The sequence below is a fragment of the Panthera leo genome, chromosome F3 (genome assembly GCF_018350215.1).
Source record: "Panthera leo isolate Ple1 chromosome F3, P.leo_Ple1_pat1.1, whole genome shotgun sequence".
Classification (NCBI taxonomy): Eukaryota; Metazoa; Chordata; class Mammalia; order Carnivora; family Felidae; genus Panthera; species Panthera leo.
This window is the reverse complement of record NC_056696.1, coordinates 67,786,276-67,799,909: the sequence shown is the minus strand read 5'-3', so window position 1 is coordinate 67,799,909 and position 13,634 is coordinate 67,786,276. Positions and strand designations below refer to the sequence as shown.

Below are 13,634 nucleotides of genomic sequence, written 5' to 3'. Positions count from 1 at the left end.
ACCCTTAAGCTCAGTTTTGGGGAGGGTTCTCCAGTCAGCATTTGCTCAGATCTGTCTCTGGAATATCACCCCCCAGCCTGACCTCTCCTCAGTTCGGGGGTGTCCGTGAGCCGTGTGCGAAGTTGCCCGCAGAGCGGATTCCTTCATTCCTCATTATACATCCTTAACCAGAGATGGTTCCAGGGCACGGCTGGCAAGAGAACTGCTGCGGAGAGTGGGATAATACCCCTCGCCCAGGAACGCTGCACTAACCCCGTCAATAACAGAGGCAACCCCGATTACTGGGCGAATGAGAAGGGGACGGTCCCGGCCGGGGCCGGGGGCACGAGGGCACCCTGCCCCCGGCCGGCTTTGGCCGTGCTGTGCTCCTGAACGGTCTCCAGATTTGTCCGCTTCCATGTGGGACAGGGCCCTGTCCCCACAACACGAGCCTCAACAGAGTCCGAGTATGAGTAACGGGCTTGGACTTGGAGAAGTATGAAAATAAGCGTTCTTTTGACGTAAAACTAAAATGTGTACCACGGTTTCCCTGTTGCGGACGTGGCTCGAAACCTCAGTTCTGTAGCAGGCATTAACTTCAAAACATGGAAACGGTTTCTTTTCTAGTTGGACCCTGGACGCCTTTTGCACACGGGGTCCCAGGCCCCCCAAAGCCTTGCCGCTCACCTGGACAACCCGGCCCCAGATGATAGTCCCAGAGCAGTTTCCCGCACCAGTGAGAAGGACCCGGTGAGTTGCTGGCGCGTGTGTGGATTTTCTTCGTCTTACAATTTGTGTCGCTATCGTTCTGTGTATCGGGAAAACCGAAAGCGGGCGAGACCAGGCAGGTCTTTATGCGGTCACTCAAGACCGAATTCTGCGGCCCAGAGCGCCTCTTCCCCGTCCCGGGCTCTGGTGACCTAACACTCGGCTGGGCCCGTCCACACCTGTTCTGGCTTAATCCCTGCCGCAGAGGCCTGCTCGTGCCCAGGATTTTGCCGGCATAAGGCGGGTACACAGTACATGTACTGCGTGAATACTTAAGCCGGTAGTTGTCGATCTTGCTGTGCGGTGGGTCGGCAGACGTGGCCTTACGGACAAGTTAGTAAATATTTCAGGCTTATGAGCCAAAGTGGTCTCGGTCACAACTGCTTAGGTGTGCCGTAAACGAGGGGGTGTGGCTGTGTGCCAATAAAACTTTATTTACAAAAATGGGTACGCAGCCATAGTTTACCGACCCCGGTATGGAGAGTCCTAAAGAAATCAACTTGCTTGCCCAAGATCACATGGTAGGGCACGTACAGAACGCAGTTTTCCCATTTGTCTGGTGCTATTTTCCACCTTCCTGAGTGGACTTCCTAGTGTCTGGAGGGAGAACTAACTTGATGTGCTGAGAAGAACACAGTGTGTTTGTACCCAGCAGTACCCAGGGTTGCATTTTCTGGCACGGGCCCCCTCAGGCCGGATGCTGATTTGTGCCCTTCCCCGGCGTTACGGTGGCCTCTCATAAATGCCATTAGTCGTGTGCTCTGTGCTTACATGTGAAGGGAACCACTAGCTTTTCTTCTCCGTTTTTGTACCTGGCCTGCCCCCGGAGTCTCCCCACCTTAACACACGCTGCGCACGTGGACGGGGTGGGGAAGAACTCATCACCCGAGACACCGTCTCAGTAGGGTGTTTTGTTTATGTCTCTAGCATTCACCTACTTTCAAAAGCAGAAAATAAACTGAAGAAGTGAATGAAGTCACTGAAGTGTTTTTGAGCTTTCCCTGTAACTGTAATCCCTTTATCTCCAATTCCTCTGGGGTTTCTATGGAAACAGCGGTATGCAGATGATCTTGTCACGTGACTGGAACATCTCCATACCCAGCACGGAAGAATCCAGATGGCAAGAATTGTCTCTTACCTCCACATGTAGGGTGTACGTTGCCGAGCAACTGGCTTCGTCGTTTAGGCCGAGAGCAGCTTTATATACACGCTGTGGATTTGAGGACAACAGCCAGCCAGCACTTTTTGTCTAAGCTAAGAGATGAGAGACAGTGGGGTACGTGGGGGCTCAGTCAGTTAAGCGTCCACTGGCCCAGGTCATGATCTCACGGTTCGTTGAGTTCAAGCCCCGAATCGGGCTCCGTGCTGACAGCTCGGAGCCTGGAGCCTGCTTCGGATTCTGGGTCTCCCTCTCTCTCTGCCCCTCCCCTCCTCACACCGTCTCTCTCTCTCTCTCAAACACTAAAAACAATTTTAGAGGCTTCCGGGTGGCTCAGTCAGCTAAGCATCCAACTCTTGATTTCAGCTCAGGGTATGATCTCGCAGTTCGTGCGTTCAAGCCCCACATCAGGCTCTGCGCTGACAGTGTGCAGGCCTGTTTGGGATTGTGTCTCCCGCTCAGTCTATCTCAAAAATAAATCTCTATTTCAAAAACTGAAAAAGATTTTTTTGATTCAAAAAAAAGAAGAAGAAATGAAAGCTCGTTCCCAGCCCTGAGAGATGAAGTTTCCCTAGTATGGTCTAGTGGGCCCTTTCCATTTAAGCGTCACTTTGTCTCTGGCCCCGTTCACACCTGTCTGCATTTTTGTTCCGCAGGCCAGGCATGGGGAGCAGCATGAAGGTCTCCACTACAACATCCCCCTCCAGGACATGAGGACCCTGTTCCCCCACAGCCTGCCTCCTCGCTTTTCCATGCAGGTGCTCAGGAGGGGAGGGGAAGGGAGCTGCCGGTGGCGGAGGGTGGGATTAAATGGGTAGAAAACTATAAAAGATGGAATTTGAATCTAAGACAGATGAATTCAGCTATTGACTATCTTTTGTGAATAGTGCTGTGACTATCGTTATTTTAAGTCAGCGTTTGTTTGTGGTTAATCATCGGGAGGCAGGCAAAAATGTTCTCAGATAAACCTGTCGCGCCGCTTTCGTGTTACCCACCTAACAGATTTCTAGAGACTTCGGCATTCAAATAACTATAATAAATTTAAAATCTGTCTTAGCAAAACACCATGAAAATGACCGCCATGCTCTAGAAAACAAAATCACGATGTAGAGCCAAACAGAAGTGATACTTGGAATAGATGCATCATTGTTCTTCATTCTCCTGGGTTTTCAGAAAATGTAGTTTCGTGGTTGTAACTTCAACCCGAAGATGTAATCTTGGGTTGCTCTGCAGACACTGAAAGAATTCATGATTAACTACAGGCGTGGTCTGTTGGCGTAACTGGTCCTTTGGACTAACTCCCGCTGAATTACTCTCAGCCCCAGAGATCGTTCCTTTCTGAAAAAGGCGGCTTGATGGTGCAGGTGATTTTTAGCTCAGGAGCCAAAGGACGGCTTTCCCTCTGTGTGCTCTGTTTCAAGAGAGGAGATGAGACACTAGTAAGGGAGCTCATTCTAGGCCACAGACAGCCTTGGCATCAAAACTCTTAAATGTGGAACTAGGGCACAGCCAGAAGAAGTGGCCTGTAATGGCACTTGAACCGTTTAAAGACCTTTGCCGGGAGGCCTCCAGCTGGAGGGCCGTGAGGGCCCAGCGCTAACCGTCTCCGGTTGCTCCCAGACCAGCGTGACCACCAGTGCTCTGAGGAGAATTACTCCTACGTTCTTTCCATAATTGCCGTTTATGTGAAGGCCAACTCCCTCACCATTGTTTGTGTACTTTAGTTCTGTCATATTGCCTAATATGGCATTTCTGTTTTAATGTCTGTATCGTGTTCTTGAAGGTTTCACTTTCCGTTAAGTTTGAACTTGCCCGTCAAGTCCTTCTCCGGTCCAATTGCGTGGTTAGGATTTCTTCAGAAAACACCAACGCAGTTTTAATCCTTATCTGATACGCTTGTGAGTAGTACTTGTTAGATATTTGTTCTTGTCAGCAGACATCGTTGAATACTTTATGTGCACGGTGGTGTCACGCACACCTGTGCTTCCCAGATTTTTCCACCGAAGTACTTACTCCTGGTGACCAGACACAAGCAGGGACGGAACTTTCTGTGTCGGTTCTCTGGCATGTCTGTGTGCCGGTGTGTCCAGCATGGGCGGGGCAGCAGCTGGTCACACCTGCTCCTGAGCAGTCGCGTATACATTTCCAGAGAAATGTCCAGATGGTTCCAGTAATAAGAATTAGCTAAAAATAGATTTAAAACAATTAACATTTAGAAGCACCTGGGTGGCTCGGTTTAGCGTCTGACTTCGGCTCAGGTCATGATCTTATAGTTCGTGAATTCAAGCCCCACATCCGGGCTCTGTGCTGACGGCTCGGAGCCTGGAGCCCGCCTCAGAGTCTGTGTCTCCCTCTCTCTCTTTCCCTCTACTTGCACACCCGCTCTTTCTCTCTTAAATAGAAACATTAAAAAAAAAAAAATAAAACAACGTTGGTTAAATACTTACCATGTGTCAGACACTTTGTTAAGGATTTTACATTCTTTTAATACTTTTATTAATCCTAACTGGTATACATAGCTGTGTGACAAGATAGCTATAGACACTTTGTAGATTTCAATTAATGATGTAGTATCTGCTTCACTAATAGAAATAATCAGAAGGTGACTATTGTGTTACATGGTGTGGGACGGTGCGTTTCAGATTTTAGCTAAATTATATGGGTAGATTTAAAAATTCAATACCAACCATCTCTTCAGTGACTAAATGAAAACTAGGCACTTGGATGCTCTGGCTGCTGCATCAGGCTCAGTGTGTTCCACACCCCACGCCCCCTCCTCTTCCTCATCCATTAGGTGAAAACATTCAGTGAAGCTTGTCTGATGGTAAGGAAGCCAGCCCTGGAGCTTCTGCATTACCTGAAAAACACCAATTTTGCCCACCCTGCTGTGCGGTATGTTCTCTGTATCCTTTCCGGCCTGCCCGAGCTGTCTTGGGCCAACGCGGGGAAAGAGGAAATCAAAAAGTGCTATTTGGGGGGCACCTGGGTGGCTCAGGCGGTTAAGTGTCCAACTTCAGCTCAGATCACGATCGCGCGGTTTGTGAGTTCGGGCCCCGCATCGGGCTCTGTGCTGACAGCTCGGAGCCTGGAGCCTGCTTCGGATTCTGTGTCTCCCTCTCTCTGCCTCTCCCCTGCTCGTGTTCTCTCTCTCAAAAAGTGCCGTTTGTTGACAGAAGTGTCCTTTCCGATGACATTTTCCTTAACCACAGGTGCTTTAGACGGGGAGAAAGGGACAGGAAAAACCCTCAGTCTTTGCCATGTTATTCATTTCTGTGCAAAGCAGGACTGGCTGATCCTGCACGTTCCGGATGGTAAGAACTTCCTTTCCTCACTGTCGAGGTGGTCGGATGGGGCCCGGGGGCCACGGGGGCTCTGAAGAGGCCTCTGCTCCCGATGCAGGCCAGCGTGAGCTGCTCAGTCATGACCTCACGGTGGCCACAAGCGGGGTGCATGGTGAGGTCAGCGTAGCACCAGGAGGTTCAGTGAAAGCTTCCTGGCAACTTCTGAAGTAAGAATGGAGCATTCTGGCCCAGCAGTCCTCACTTTGATGTAGCGCCCAAGACCGTAAGCTCCCTCCTTCGAGGTCAGCACAGGCTCTGTTGCCGTCAGTGAGCAGTTCTGATTAGCCGGGGGAACTCTGACACGGGCTGTTCATCAGCATTCCAGAGCCGTCAGCATGGGTCTTAGAACTCTCTTCCTTTGCATACACCCCACGTTTTATTTGGTGTTGTGTGAGCACCCGTGTTTTCTAACTACGTTTAAAAACTGCCAGGAAGCTACAGTGACCTTTCGTCCACGTGGTGTGCCTCGTGTCCCGACTGTAACCAGAAGGTCTGATCTCACATGGGCCAGCCCAAAAGTGACCCTTTGAAGCAAGGAGACTTCAAGAAATATGCAGTGGGTTCTTAAACAACACGGTTTAAACTGTGCCGGTCCACTTACACACAGAATTCTTGGAGTAAATAGTGTCTTATAGATGTACTTTCTCTTCCTTATGGTTCTCTTAGTCACATTTTCTTTTCTCCAGCTTGTTTCACTGTGAGAATACAGTTTGTAACACATATGGCATCCAAAATGTTTGTTAATCGACCCTGTGTTATCAGTAAGGCTTCTGGTCAGCAGTAGGCAATTAGTAGTTAAGTTTCGGGGGTCAGAAGTCATACACAGATGGTCAACTGTATACGGGAAGCTAAAGCCATTTCCCATCACTTAAAGAGGCAGAGAGGATTTTGAGTTGAATACAGTCAGCTCCTGCCTGCTTTGTTTCCACGTGTGTTTGTTTCCAGCTCATCTCTGGGTGAAGAGCTGCCGGGGTCTTCTGCCCTCCACCTACAACAAGCAGCGTTTGGACCAACCTGCAGAAGCTTCCATCTGGCTGAAGAATTTCAAAACTACAAATGAGCGTTTCTTGAGTCAGGTGACCAGATTCCCGGAAGCTTGATGCTGGACAGTCTTTATTTCATTCTGTTTTATTTTTCAGTGTACTTATTTGAGAGAGAGAATCTAAAGCAGGCTCCAGGCTCTGAGCTGTCAGCACAGCCCTATGTGGGGGTCGAACCCATGAGCCATGAGATTATGACCTGAGCTGAAGTTGGACATTTATCAACTGAGCCACCCAGGCACCCCTAATTTTTTTTATTGTTTATTTATTTTTGAGAGAGAAAGAGAGACAGAGTGCAAGTAGGAGAGAGGAAAGGAAAGAGGGAGACACAGAATCCGAAGCAGGCTCCGGGCTCCCAGCACAGAGCCCAAAGTGGGGCTCGAACCCCTGAACCGTGAGATGGTGAGCCAAGCCAAGGTCGGACGCTTAACCGACTGAGCCACCCAGGCGCCCCAATGCCGGACAGTCTTTAAATAGACTTTATCTTCTTCGTGTCTTGAGCACCAGACTATGGAAAACTAGCATTGTAGCTGGGATCGCTATGCCATTCTGTATTTCTTTCATATGTTCTACTGGCAGCTCACAACCTGAAACCTGCTCGTCCGTGTGAAATAAAGAAGCGCCATGAGCTGTCCCCGTGCAGTCCAGATGGATTCATTGACTTTTCCAAAGCTACAGCCTCAAATTCTCTAAAGCACATTTTCAGCTACATAAGTTTCTCCAGATGAGGTCTTTCTTGAATCCAGAAATGTACTGGTAAAATGGTTCTTTGCTCTAGTGATTCTCGGATACAATCTCTAGGCCAAGAGTTTTCAACTCTGGTTATAAATCAGAGTCTCTTCGGAGCTTGTTATAAATGTGGATACCAAGGCCTCATCCCAGACCTTTTTGGTCAGAATCCCTTGTGGGTTTTGGTTTTAAGCTTTAGGCAGAAAAGGGCTAGAAAGCATTCCCTTCCATACTGAAGTCTCTTACAGGGCTTAAAATACAGGGATGCCTGGGTGGCTTGGTCGGTTAAGCCTCCAACTCTTGATCTGAGCTCAGGTCTTGATCTCAGGGTCCTGAGTTCAAGCCCTGTGCTGGGCATCGAGCCTACTTTTCAAAAAAAGAAGGAAAGAAAAATAGATTAAACCCGACTCTAAACAACCTTACCCTCCTCCCTTCTCGGATACAGATGGGTTCATCTTTAGGCTAAGGGGCCTTTTTTGGGTTTTTGTTTGCTTTTAGATAAAAGTTCAAGAGAAGTATGTCTGGAATAAGCGAGAGAGCACGGAGAAAGGCAGCCCTCTGGGAGAGGTGGTGGAACAGGTATGAAACAAGACAGCGGCCGCCCGTCCTCTGTCACAGCAGGGGAGGCCTCTTCTGGGACCGCCAGCCCCACCTCTCTCCCCTGCAGGGCATCACGCGGGTGAAGAACGCCACGGATGCAGTCGGGGTGGTTCTCAGAGAGCTCAAGGGTCAGAGTTCTTTGGGCGGGTTTCGCCTCCTGGTGGCGGTGGATGGAGTCAACGCTCTCTGGGGAAAGACCACACTGAAAAGAGAAGATAAAAGCCTGGTAGGAAAACTGGGTTTCTCTACTCTGGTTACTCTGACTCCGGCACTGGCACGCGGAGGCCGGGACTTGGCCTTGTAGCCCAGGCGGCATGTCGCCTCGCCTTAGGAGTATTTGAGTTAGGAGAGGGGTCCGCCGTCCATCGAAAAGGGAGAGCGTCTAGAAGGGCACGTCACGGCGGAAGCTGTTTTGTCAGCTTTTTCCTTCTCTTCCTTCCTTCTCTTCTGTCTCCTCAGTGGGGCTGAGCGATGGCTTCTGTGTGCAGCGGTCAGACCATGCCAAGAACAGAAACATCGAGGGAGGCGGTGGTGTGGGCCCAGGCCGCTCTCTCCCTTGCTGACAGGTTTTAATCAGAAACCTGGCAGGGTGGGGCACGTGGCCGCAGGCACCGTGGTCACAGAGCAGTGCAGGATTTTGTAGTCATTGGTCTCGGGCGGGCACCCGCACAGAGCAAGGACTGACCTCGGCCCCGTCCCCCCCCTTCCCACTGACCCGGCAGGTGGCCCCCGAGGAGCTTGCGCTCGTGCACAACCTGAGGAAAATGGTGAAAAACGACTGGGTGAGTATGTGCGACGCCTGATAGTTTTCGGCTCCGATTTTACACCCAGAAAGTTCTTGTATCTTCCTTAATTGCCCTAGCAGTGCCGAAGTTTAAAATCTGGATATTTGGTTTCCTATCTTCCTGCTCGCCTTGGATACAAGCCACTGTACTTAAATCCTGGCATACTTTGACTCTGCAGTTGTTCAGAGTGGTTTTATATCTTACCAACATCGGAAAAGATTTTGATAAATTGAAGATCACGTAGCAGTTTGCCGTCAGCGCCACACCAGAAGTGATAACCTACTTAGTTGCCATTCAGCTGTACTAAAAATCGACAGGTGATTAAAATGCACTTTTCTGGGGCGCCTGGGTGGCTCAGTTGGTTAAGCGTCCGACTCTTGATTTCAGCTCAGGTCGTGATCTCACGGTTCATGGGATAGAGCGCCACGTGGGGCTGAGCAAGGGGTGTGGAGCCTGCTTGGGATTCTCTCTCTCCGTCTCTCTGCCCCACCCCCATGCATGCTCACGCTCTCTAATTAAACTTCTAAAAAAATAAATAAAATGCATTTTTCTTCTTTGCATTTTTTTAAAATATTTTTTCACATCTTTATTTGAGAGACAGAGAGAGAAAGACACAGATTCCGAAGCAGGCTCCAGGCTTGGAGCTATCAGCATAGAGCCGGACCCTGGGCTCAACCCACGAACAATGAGATCACGACCTGAGCTGATGTCCGTCGCTTAACCAGCTGAGCCACGCAGGCGCCCCACTTTTTCACCTGTTTCTGATTCAGCTTTTTGTCCTTTCTTTCAGCATGGAGGCACCATTGTGTTGACTTTGAGCCAGACTGGATCCCTCTTCAAGCCGCGGAAGGCCTATCTGCCTCAGGAGCTGCTGGGAAAGGTCCAATCTTTAGAAAATCTGGTTCCCCTTAGTCACTTTGTCAAAAGAGATCTCTTTTTCTTTTTGGACATAATTACAGACTTGGAGAACAACCATATTCACGTATGACTTCACCCAGATTCCTGAACGTTAACACTTTACCATATTGGCTTTCTTCTTCTCCATTTTTCCCCTGAATTATGTGACAGTAACCTGAGACACGATGCCTCTTTTTTCTTAAATAACATGTATTTCCTAAAATCAGAGACTTTCTAAATATAGAACCACAGCACAATTGTCAAAATCAGGAAACTGGCATCGATAGAACGCTGGTACCTAATCTGTAGGACTTCGAACTTTACCAGTCACCCCACATCCTTCACAGAGACAGAAAGTCCCGGATCGTGCGTTTGATGGTCTTGCTCTGTCGTCTCCTTCAAGGGGGGACAGTGCTTCAGTCTTTGAATATTTAGATCCGTGTGTTTGAAGCGTACTTGCCACCGTGGGTTATCTTACGGCTCGGCTGGTGTTGTCTCCTGATCATGTGCAATGGTAGCCGCAGGGCTGGGTCTCTATGGTATCCAGCCTCGGGAGGCGCCTGTGAGACCCAGTTCTCCCAGTGACTCCAGGGGTGAGGTTGGACACTTGGCTAAGGTGCTGTCCATCTGGGTTCTCGGCAGTAGAGTTACTATTTTCCTGGTGTAACAAGTAAGCACGAATAAATGGACACCTACTTTGAAACTAGGTAACTACCTGTCACTCCTCAAGCCTTCCCTTACTGGTTTGAGCATCCACTTGTGATTCTCCCCAGAGTCCAGCGGAGACATTTGCAAAACGGTGTTTTCTAGCTCTCTTGTGTCTTCTACACGGATCCCTTGGCTTCCTGTCACATGCAGGAACTTTCCTTCCTCACTCCTTTCTTTCCAGGTGGACATACAGGCTCCTCTTTCATGAGCTTCAAACCTTTACTGTCATTATTGATTTGGGTGCTTACTTGGTCCCAGATCTGGCCTGTAAAAGCCCCTTCAGGGTGGCTTCTGTGCCCTCTGCACATGCCCCCATCAGTCCGTAGGCCCCGATTTACTTCTTGGCAAGAAATAGGTTCCGCACTCCTCTCGTCCTTTCTATGCCCCCGTCCTAGCCATTCCTCCGGGCAGCCCTGATTCACGTTCGAGGAGAACGGTTATTTACTTACCAGGGCCCGGGAGGCGCCTGGCTGGCTGAGGTGGCGGAGCGTGCGACTCGGTCTCAGGCTCGTGGGTTCAAGCCCAACATCGTGTGTGGTGCCTGCTCTGCAGAAGTGTTTAAAATATGCTCCCTTTAAGAGGTGGACCCAAATTCCCCACCTCTTGAGCGTGAACTGGATTTTAGGTACCAAGATGTGAGTGCCAGGTGTGCTCATAGCTGCTGGGGCATCACTGCCAGGAAGTGTGAAAAGAGACACACACGTGTGTACGATCCTCCTATCTGTCTCCGTACGGACACACCCGTACTTGTCTAACATTTGTTAGAAAACCATGTGTCCCGTGGATACGGGCTCGCATCACAGCGTCCCCTTCCCCCTTCCCGTATCCGGAACCCTCACCTCCAGCAGTAAGAAGGCTGCTCTCGGCATCCTGTGGACGTGTCCGCGCGGTCCGAGGCGGCAGAGTAAGCTGCGTGACCACCGCCCTGGACTCTGTGAGAACAGAGCCGCAGACTGGGGGCCGGTGTCTGCCCAGCGCTGCCGTGTCCGGCCGCGGGGCCCCCGGGCCAGGGCTCTGTTCGGAAGCCAGGGGAGTGTCCCTCCTCTGCCCGTGTTCGGCCTGAGATCTGGAATCCAGTTTGAGCTACTTGTTTCCGTTCACGTTCCATCTACTGGGTCTTTTTCCGCATCCTCGTCAATTTCGTTTCCTATTTTTGAACTTAAGAACAGTCAGAATGGTTGTTGACTACTGGAGTCAAAACCGTAAAAAAAATGTTTTAAATATGCACGTATATCCACATGTTGAATATCCATGTAAACCCACACGCAGAAGACTGCTGTCTTGTGCACGCGGCCCAGTGGCCGTGAGGGGCCGGGCACTGTGTGGAGCCCGTGAGGCCGGGCGGCCCGCGAGGGAGCAGAGGGCGGGAGAAAAACAGACCTCGCCGTCCGCAGTCCGAGTGCATTTGCTCTCTCCTCCGGCTCGTCACTTGACGGACACCGTCTTCATCCTTTTCCTTCTCCAGGAGGGATTTGATGCCTTGGATCCCTTTATCCCCATCCTGGTTTCCAACTACAGCCCGAAGGAGTTTGAAAGTTGTATTCAGTATTATCTGGAGAACAGTTGGCTTCAACATGAGAAAGGTAGGTGAATTTTTCGGGGTTTTATGTTCAGGGTCCCACTGAGTCAGAGCCATGACCTCTTCTTCCCTCGGCAGCAGCCTGTAACTTGTTTCCCTTTTTCCCTTTATCCTGACCCCTCTCTGGCTGGCTGCAGGGTGTGGAGAGGGGTGGGGGAGGGGAAGTTACAGTTTAATTTACAAAACAACAGGACATCTCTCCCCAGATTCTCATGGTCCAGAATCCGGTGCTCACGGAAAGAGGCGGCCAGGCCAAGGCCAGCCGTCGGGGGGGGGGGGGGGGGGGGGGGGGGGGGGGGGGGGCGGGGGGGGGGGGGGGGGGGGGGCGGGGGCTGTCAGCTCTAGCTCTACCTGCTCTGTGCGCACGCACGCAAGCATTCAGCTGTTTGTTTCGGTCTTGCCCTCCCCTCTGGGCGCGGGGGTCCGGGGAGACGAAAGGCTGACCGCTCTCTAGGTGGTCGAGAACTGGCCGAGAAGGGGTGGGTTATCCGGGGAAGGGAGGGAAGGGTGTGGAGCGGCTCCCGCACGTGGCGGGCTGGGGGGCACGGCTGGGGAGATTTCCAAGGGGGTCAGCAGGTTTGACAAAGTGCTAGAGGCCAGATGTTCTTGGCTCAGAAGGAAGCAGATGCTGAGCCAGAGGAATAAACAGAAAAGGTGGTCGCTTACCGGGAGAAAGGCTCTGGAAGCGAGGCCTTGGGAGTGTCACGTGGCCGGTGCCGACAGAGTTTTTGGGGTAACAGTGCTGCAGGAGAGAACTGCCAGCTGTGTGTGTCCGCTCCCCGCCCCCCCACCTTAGCTCACACAGAAGAAGGGAAAAAGGAGCTTCTGTTCCTGAGTAACGCAAACCCTGGACAGCTGGAGCGGCTGTGCGCCCACCTTTGAGCCACGGTCGCGACGCGCGTGGACGACAGCGGACGTTTCCTTTCACAGACCCCGTCGGGCGGGGGGGCCACACGGTCCACGGACAGAGGGCCCTGCGCCGCAGCGGCTCCCCCGTGAAGTGACCATGTGGCAGTGAGGTGTCCTCTTGTTCCCGAAACTCGTGAGAGCTTTTCAGGGGTGGTTTTCGTTTTGTAAGTAATTATGGATCTGTCCTTAAAAATAAATGATCCTTCTCAAAGTGTCGCGTTAGATTTTTAAGATGGAAAGAGCCTTCCTGTGGCCAAATTGAATTTCCCCGAATTCTGCTTGTGAGGAGTCCGAAGAGACCAGATCCTACAGAAATTTCCAGGAGTTCTATCTTCCAGACTTGATGCGGCTCAGGAGCCCGAGATTCACACCGTGACTCCTCCCCCACAAGCACCTACACCGACTGCTCACGTCCTACTGACGCTGCCACCGCTGCTCCGGGGAGCCTGACCGAGGCCCCTTTCTGCAGGTTCCGGACACGGTGTGGAGTGAGGAGGGAGCGCGGGGAGAGTGGTTCTGTCTACGCAGCCACCTTCAGGGGACCGGAGGACACGGTGACTCAGATCAGCCTCGGCACAGAATTCTCTGCCCCTGCCCACACCGGTGGTGTCAGAAGTTCGAGTCCCGGCTGCCACTTACTGGCGGTCTCAGGGCCTCGCAGCCGATCTGCTTCTCCAGTGTCCCCTGACCTCTGCTTCACCTGGTCTGAGGGCAAGAACGCCCCGCCGTCAGGGGGCCGTGAGGACTGAACCACACGGCATGTGGACGGGGCCTCACACGTGGCGGGCTGCTACCGTTCGGGACTTGGATTTGAGGCAGACAGTCTCCCCCTGGAGAGCCGGCTTCCCCTGCCTGACCCTCCTCCTCGAGGATTCCGTCAGAAGCGGAGCCTCACCCGACCCAGCCTCGGTCAGCGCGGCCAGACTCCGAGGCGAGTGCCCTACAGGCCTGCGGGGTCAGCCGCCACCACCGGAAGGCTCTAAGCCCTGTGACAAACCCCTTTAGTGTGGTTCTGCCCTCTGAACCCCGACTGACACCCCCCCCGCCGGGGACGGTCACGGCCAGGTTTATCTAACCCTGAGCTCAAAGCCCTCGGCCTCTCCATCCGCTCCATCACTTCCCGCTCCAGCCCCTCTCGTC

At 51.8% G+C, this 13,634-nt stretch overlaps 1 protein-coding gene and 1 long non-coding RNA gene across 4 annotated transcripts in view; one reads left to right on the top strand and one right to left on the bottom strand.

The window, feature by feature from the left end:
* DAP3 (death associated protein 3) overlaps nt 1-12,705 on the top strand; it is a 33,116-nt gene extending 20,411 nt beyond the window's left edge. For all 3 annotated transcript variants that reach the window (XM_042926177.1, XM_042926176.1, XM_042926178.1), the window contains 11 exons: nt 607-729; nt 2,563-2,664; nt 4,701-4,809; nt 5,125-5,217; nt 6,193-6,323; nt 7,515-7,595; nt 7,684-7,842; nt 8,339-8,398; nt 9,192-9,281; nt 11,472-11,589; nt 12,382-12,705. In XM_042926177.1, coding sequence (XP_042782111.1) covers nt 607-729; nt 2,563-2,664; nt 4,701-4,809; nt 5,125-5,217; nt 6,193-6,323; nt 7,515-7,595; nt 7,684-7,842; nt 8,339-8,398; nt 9,192-9,281; nt 11,472-11,589; nt 12,382-12,467 — 1,152 coding nt within the window. In that variant the 3' untranslated portion in view covers nt 12,468-12,705. The remainder of the gene's footprint in view (nt 1-606; nt 730-2,562; nt 2,665-4,700; nt 4,810-5,124; nt 5,218-6,192; nt 6,324-7,514; nt 7,596-7,683; nt 7,843-8,338; nt 8,399-9,191; nt 9,282-11,471; nt 11,590-12,381) is intronic.
* On the bottom strand, nt 2,402-4,707 carry LOC122212336. Its single transcript, XR_006199103.1, has 2 exons — nt 4,594-4,707; nt 2,402-4,090 (listed from the first exon to the last, which is right to left on the bottom strand). It is a non-coding gene; the product is annotated as an uncharacterized LOC122212336 (long non-coding RNA).
* Nucleotides 12,706-13,634: the final 929 nt, after the last annotated feature.